The sequence below is a fragment of the Salvia hispanica genome, chromosome 6 (assembly GCF_023119035.1).
Source record: "Salvia hispanica cultivar TCC Black 2014 chromosome 6, UniMelb_Shisp_WGS_1.0, whole genome shotgun sequence".
Taxonomy (NCBI): Eukaryota; Viridiplantae; Streptophyta; class Magnoliopsida; order Lamiales; family Lamiaceae; genus Salvia; species Salvia hispanica.
In genome coordinates this window covers 3,968,937-3,975,962 of record NC_062970.1, presented here as the reverse complement: position 1 = coordinate 3,975,962, position 7,026 = coordinate 3,968,937, and the positions used below count along the sequence as shown (strand labels likewise).

Genomic DNA, 7,026 nt, shown 5'->3' with positions numbered 1-7,026 from the left:
TAAACAAATTACTGCTAGTATTCAATCATCCATCACCAGCTACAACTTTCAAAAAACACAATAAAATTCATCAAAGCCTATAGCAGTAGAAAACCGAAACACTTAGTTGATACATAACTTATTCCTTACAACCAAACTGCATATCAGGTGAATAGAGCCAAAATTTAATTATAAAACAATTGTGGAAACTGATAATAAGAAGATATGATGATGATGATGATGATGATGATCAGTTCTTTGACTTAGTCCTTGTACTTCATCTCAGACAGCTTGAACCCTGGCATGTCAAATGAGGATGAGAATTTCTCAACATCGGCCTTGAGTTCTTCGATCTCTTTGTTGTTAACAAGCCCCTTGTTGAAGTCCTTCAGTAGCTTGCCATGCTCCTTCTGGATATTCAATGTGATGGTCACAGCCCTATGTAGGAATTCAGCAATCTGCTCAAAGTCTTTCTCAACCAAACCTCTAGAGGTCATGGCAGGAGTACCTGAAATGCAACATTCAACACTTCAATATCTCAGGCTCAGTGGTTTGTCAATCTAGTAACTCATACTGTGCAGTAATGTTTATTTTGAATGATAGCTAAGATAAATAAAAACCAATATAGGCTAAACCACCACATACTTTTATGGATTGTACACACATCACACACAGTTACTCACACCATAATCCAATTACTCTACCTTGTTTCACAAAAACAAAAACAAAAAACATTCTACAACGTTATTCTATAATCAAATAGTAACACATCTTCAAATAAGTTGTACTGTAAAATTCAACACAGCTAGAGTAGAAATGATAGTAGAAACTTGGAAAAATGAACTTTTTTTTTGTGTTCCAAGTTCCAACATTGCACAGAAGGCTAACTCAATTTCTTGGAATTACTTACACTCTGATTAATGAGACGATGCTGAAATTTCATACATGCTTAAAATTAAACAGTGATTAACCACTAGCAACAAGATATAACGATGCTCACCTATGCGAACCCCTCCAGGGGAAAGTGCACTGCTGTCACCAAACACAGCATTCTTGTTAACAGTAATGTTGCACAGGTCGCAGAGCTTTTCAACCTTGTTACCTGAAGAAACCCCAGCAGATGAGTGGTGCACAAATGGAAATTATGAATAATTTAATATCATTTTATGAAAAAACGAAAACCATAGTTGTTACCTGTCAATCCAAGAGGGCGAAGATCCCATAGAACCAAGTGGTTCTCGGTTCCACCAGTGACAAGATTGTATCCCTTGCTCATGAGATAGTTGCCTACAGCGACTGCATTGGCCTTAACTTGCTTAGCATATGCCTTGAAGGCAGGTGTCGCCGCCTGTTTCAAGGCCACAGCAAGAGCACCAATCTGATGATTGTGTGGTCCTCCCTGAAGAGAGGGAAACACTGCAAAGTTGATCTTGTCCTCGAATTCATATACAGCATCTTCCGGCTGGCCCTTTTTGGCTGGCTTGGGACCCTTTCTGTAGAAGATCATACCAGCTCTAGGACCCCTCAAGCTCTTGTGCGTGGTAGTTGTTACTATGTCGCAGTACTCGAAAGGATCAGCCGCTTCCTACAAAAATTTTCCGAAGTTATAGTTTACCAGATTGAAGCACCAAGTTGCTACATTTATAGCATTGTGAATTCATTCAGAAATTAATTACATATAGTTAGCTACAGGATGAGGATTTCAAAACCTTTTCTTCTGTTAAGTAACAACAGTAAAGAGATTCAAGATTTAAAAACCATCACAATGTAGATAAACATTAAACAGATCTAATCTGGAAAGGAAAAACAGCTTCATAAGAAAACTCTAGTTTAATGGACACAACAAGTGAAATGCACATACTGCAGTTGAACACCACTTGAAAAATAACTAAAAATCAAGCAAAACCTATTCCACCACATTTAACACCAAATTAATTAATAAATCAATCATTTCATACATTATGTGTGATTTAATCTGCATTGGAAGTAAATACTTTAATTTATGTATTCGAAAGCCATGAATTAAAATAAAAAAATCAATAAGCATACATTCTAGATCCACAATAGACACTCAAACTACAATGTGAAAACAAAAAGATCATCAATTCAAACAAAATAATAATATAATCCACCAACTTAGAGCAAAACGACAAATCAAAATCGATAATAGTGCACGCTTAGCTCAAAATCCAAACAAATCAAATCAAATGTCATTAACAAAATCGAATTAATCCAAAACTGATATAAATCGAGTAGTACCTGAGCAGCAACGAGTCCACTAATATGCGCCATATCGCACAGCAACAGAGCCCCAACCTTATCAGCAATTGCCCTAAACCTCTTATAATCCCAATCCCTAGGATACGCGCTCCCGCCGCAGATGATCATCCTCGGCCTGAAATCCAGCGCCTTCTCCTCGAGGCGATCGTAATCAATGTACCCCGTCTTCGGATCCACCTTGTAAGGCAAGCTCTCGAAGTAGATCGAGGTGGCGCTGATCTTCTTCCCGCCGGAGGTGTAGTAGCCGTGGGTGAGGTGGCCGCCGGAGGGGAGATCGAGGCCCATGATGCGGTCGTGGGGGTTGAGGACGGCGGTGTAGGCGGCGAAATTGGCAGGGGAGCCGCTGTAGGGCTGGACATTGACGCCCCATTTGGCAGGGTCGAGGCGGTAGGCGATTAGGGCGCGGGATTGGGTGAGGTTTTCGATCTGGTCGATGAATTCGTTGCCGCCGTAGTAGCGGTTGCCGGGCATGCCCTCGGAGTATTTGTTGGTGAGGGCGCTGCCTAGGGCTTCGATGACGGCGAAGGAGGTGAAGTTTTCGGAGGCGATGAGCTCGATGCCGCGGCATTGGCGGCGCTTCTCCTTCTCGATGAGGTCGTGGATGTCGGGGTCGACAACGGAAAGAGGGGTGTTGCCCCACTCCGAGACTGGATCCATTTTCGCGGCGGTGGAAATGGAATTGGAATTGGGGAAAGAGAAGGAGAGGAGAAGAGAGTGAAGAGTGGGGAAGTTGAGCGGTTGAGGTTTGCTTATAAGGTGGATGCGGTGGCAGTTTAAATGACTGTAATGCCCTTGGGTAGTTGGTGCAACCAAAAAAAATCTTATGTTGAAAGTAGTTCCTTTTCATTTGTAAAAATGTTATGGCAATATTGTAATTAATTCTATACCAAAATTTGTAATTAGCATATAAAATTTTAATGCGACTCGATTTATCTCATTTTCTCAACTATTACAATAGTTTATGAGATTGTTAGTACTATTATTTTTAAAAATAATAGCCATGAATATCATGTTAAATTTCATTATTTGTAGTTAGTTTCACTTGTATAATTAATCCAAATCCTACTACTGGTATTTATCGATTTAATAAGTCGGTTTAAGCTATGAGATAATGCATGGTTGGGTTTTTGATGACATATCACAAGAAAATTGTCAATCCATACATTAAATATCTGTAATGAATAAAATTAGGTATGTATGTTAGTAATATTTATATACCTAGAACTAGGTTAGGGGCTATTTGAACTTCGAGTAAATATTAGGAATGTAACCATTTCCTGATTTAGTTATGTTTCCTCTTTATTGGAAGAAAACATTTTAGCAATTTGAACCGATCGTCAATATAAGTATTGATTATTAATAACTCTACTAATAAGGACGGGGATCAATCTATAGACTTTAAAAGACACCAACTTTATGATTTTTAATTAAATATTTACTGAACTATCACAAAATAAACAAATACTCCATATTTTCAAAATTCAGTATTTGATGAAATTATGTCCAATCAAACGGTTACTTAATTTAAACACAAACATGAGCTTACATCAAAGGTTGTCTCCGTTTTTCAATATTGAACATTACTATTATTTTTAATGAAATTAATAATTAATGTTTTCTCTGTGTGTAGTAATGTATTCCCTCCATTCATTAAAATATAGAGATGATACAAATTTTATCCTTAATTAATAAAGTAAAAGAGAGAGAAAAAATAGCTTTATAGTGTAAGAGCATCCGCAATGGTTAATAGGTCAGCCATAGGCCAGCCATTCTCTCCTCTGCCATCACATGCCACATCAGCATCACATTTTATCCCCAGTTTTTAGCCAACCCCTACAATGGTTTCTCCCTTATTTCTCCCTTATTTCTCCCTAACTCAACATTTCATTTTTACATCATCACTAATTTAATTGTTTTATTTTTATATATAATAAAGCTAGCTTATTTAATTTATAAAGATAAATCAAATAAATAGTAATAAAGTTCGTTGTATTAAACACGGGTACACATTACAACGAAGAAAATTAAAAAAAAAAAAGTACACGAATGGAAATAAAAAATCAAAAAAAAAATTCAAAGAAAAAAAAATTCAAGGGCGGTGGGCGCGGTTTCTATTTGCCCACAATTCTTCGATGATATCGTGTTGTAGTGCTTGATGGGCCTCCTTCTGGTGTATGTCCATGAACGCCTGGAACCGTTCATGTTCGTTGTGCGGTACACCCTGGCGGGCGGACTCGGTTGAGACACCGTGACTCGATGATGCAACACTTGGGTCGTTGGTGACGTCGAGGACGCCTTCGTGTTCATCTTCGATGATCATGTTATGCATGATGATGCACGCATACATGATATCGGCAATATCCCCCTGGTAGAAAAAGCGCGTCGGACCCTTTACCAGTGCAAATCGCGATTGGAGCACCCCAAATGCCCTCTCCACATCCTTGCGCGCATGACTCTTGCGCTCGGGCAAAATACCTTCTTCTATCTCCGAGTGGGCATCTGATCGTCTTCAGAAACACGGGCCATTGCGGATAGATGCCGTCAGCCAGGTAGTACCCATGTTATGCACATTGCCATTGGCCGTGAATTCGATGGAGGGGCCTAATCCGTTGATCCGCTCGTTGAAAAGGGGCGAGGAATTGAGAACATTTAGGTCGTTGTTCGACCCGGCTATACCAAAATAAGCATGCCAAATCCAAAGCCGTTGGTCGGCACTCATTTAATAAAGATGGAGAGAAAAAAGATTGAAAATTTGTGTGAATGAAGTTTCGTGGGTGATGAATGGAGGAAGAGGATGAAATATTTATAGGGGCGGGATAAAATAGCCGTTCGCCAAAAAAAAAAAAAATTTTAAAAATCGCGATATGCGAGCTCGCCACAAGGCGCGATCGCGGCGATAATCCGGCGATAAATCGCCACTCGCAAGCAGCGGTAACATTATCGCCGAATTATCGCGACTGCCACAATGGCGCGATAATTCGCGAACGCATTTATCGCCGAATTCCACCTCCATTGGGAGTGCTCTAAGAGCATCCGCAATGGTTAATAGGTCACCATAGGCCAGCCATTCTCTCCTCCACGTCGCAACACTAAAAAACACTGCCATCGATTTAGGCCATATGAGCCAATAAAACAATTCAAAATATACTACATTTACGGAATTAAAATTGCGATATACGGAATTAAATTTACGACATATACGGGAAAAATAATCCGTTCCATTAAAAAAAAAGTACAAAGATTTTAAAAAAAAGTACATGATTTTTTTTTAAAAAAAGGGCTTCAACACCGAGCGCCAACTCTCTACTCCTCATCGCCGTCGCGCCCTCCTGCCGTGGCCGTCGCCGCCGCCGCGCCACCCATGGTATCTCGAGCCACGTCGCGAACCCCAGCCTCCTCGTCGCGATCTCTAAATCAGCACGCATGCTCTCGAGCATCTCGAAGAATCCTCTTCTCGTGGGGTCGGTGGCGTTCTTCCACTCTCGGAAGACTGTAACATCGAAGCCGTTTGGTTACGCGAATGGAGAGTGTAGCGCGAGTGGGGCGGTGGGAGGGCGGAGACCTGGACTCGCGGGCGAAGGGGGATCCGCCCTCGCGGCCGGCTGCCGCCGTTTCGTCCACGAGCGGCGGGGGCCCGTAAATGAAGGAGGGATGGAAACTCTCGATCCGGGAGGTCGTGGGATCGCTGCTCGCCGCCTGATCGCCGCTATAGTTGCGGATGCTCTAATGTATGATGAGATTCACCAGTGATAAAAAATAAAAGGGGAGTAGAAGTTTGTATAAATAGAGATAACTATCTCTACGGAATAAAAAAATTCAGTTTATTTCTATGAAATAAGTAGAGTATAAAAAACAGAATTTGGAATATACTTATATTTCAAATGAAGTGTAAAGTGTAATCACTAGTTTAAAGTAGGGCTTGGGAAAAATATCGAAATATCGAAATACCGGCCTTATCGTACAGAAAAAATACCGTAAATACCGAATTTTCGGTATACCGTGACTTTCGGTATGGTATGATACCTTACCGAAAGATTTTGGTAAGGTAACGGTATGAATTTTCAAATACCGCGGTATCGGTATATGCCGTAAATTAAGGTATATACCCTAAACTAAGGTATATACCACAAAAATATAAACACAATTATATATAAAATATATTTTATATAATTTTAAATTATAAAATCTATTGTTAAATATAAATATAATTATGAATTAATTATATTTAATTTATTTTTAAAATTATAAAATATAAATAATATTCTAAAAACTCTAATTTTCTATTTTAATTGATGTTGAAATTCGGGTATACCGCAAAAGTAAAGTATACCGAACTTCGGTACGGTATACCGAAAATGAGGTACGGTATCGGTATGAAAATTCGTCATACCGAAAATAAGGTATACCGAAGTTCGATATACTGAAAACTTTGATAAGATAAATGTATGACTTTTTCGTACACAGTATTTATGGTAACGTATACAGTATGGTAGTTTCGGTAAGATTTACCGTACCTAACCACCCCTAGATTAAAGTGATTATTTTTTTCATTACGAAGTATGCAATTTTCCAATATTACTATTATCAATCAACATCGGCCATGGTTGATTCTTGGTAAACCATAGTGTCGGCTATTGTTGGGTGAGAGAGATATTGGTGGGATCGATAGCCACGTGGCTAAACTGTAAGCATTGGGTTGTTGGATAATCAATTCTGACGTAGAGTAGGAGTGTATATTGAATTAATTTTGAAAAATAGCTCCAAATA

At 39.4% G+C, this 7,026-nt stretch overlaps 1 protein-coding gene across 1 annotated transcript; it reads right to left on the bottom strand.

Moving 5' to 3' along the window:
* LOC125194130 (serine hydroxymethyltransferase 4-like) lies at nucleotides 1-2,976 on the bottom strand. Its single transcript, XM_048092180.1, has 4 exons — nucleotides 2,239-2,976; nucleotides 1,174-1,564; nucleotides 980-1,081; nucleotides 1-487 (listed from the first exon to the last, which is right to left on the bottom strand). Exons 1-4 carry the CDS (start codon nucleotides 2,914-2,916, stop codon nucleotides 243-245), a joined length of 1,416 nt encoding a protein of 471 aa, XP_047948137.1. The 5' UTR covers nucleotides 2,917-2,976; the 3' UTR covers nucleotides 1-242.
* Between the last annotated feature and the right edge of the window lie 4,050 nt (nucleotides 2,977-7,026).

Excerpts from the sequence above, each read along its gene's own strand:
- LOC125194130 (XM_048092180.1), bottom strand. The coding sequence starts at position 2,916 with ATGGATCCAGTCTCGGAGTGGGGCAACACCCCTCTTTCCGTTGTCGAC. Across the intron at positions 1,565-2,238 it reads GTGGACTCGTTGCTGCTCAG|GAAGCGGCTGATCCTTTCGA; the intron begins GTACTACTCGAT and ends AAATTTTTGTAG. Across the intron at positions 1,082-1,173 it reads TCGCCCTCTTGGATTGACAG|GTAACAAGGTTGAAAAGCTC; the intron begins GTAACAACTATG and ends GGGTTTCTTCAG.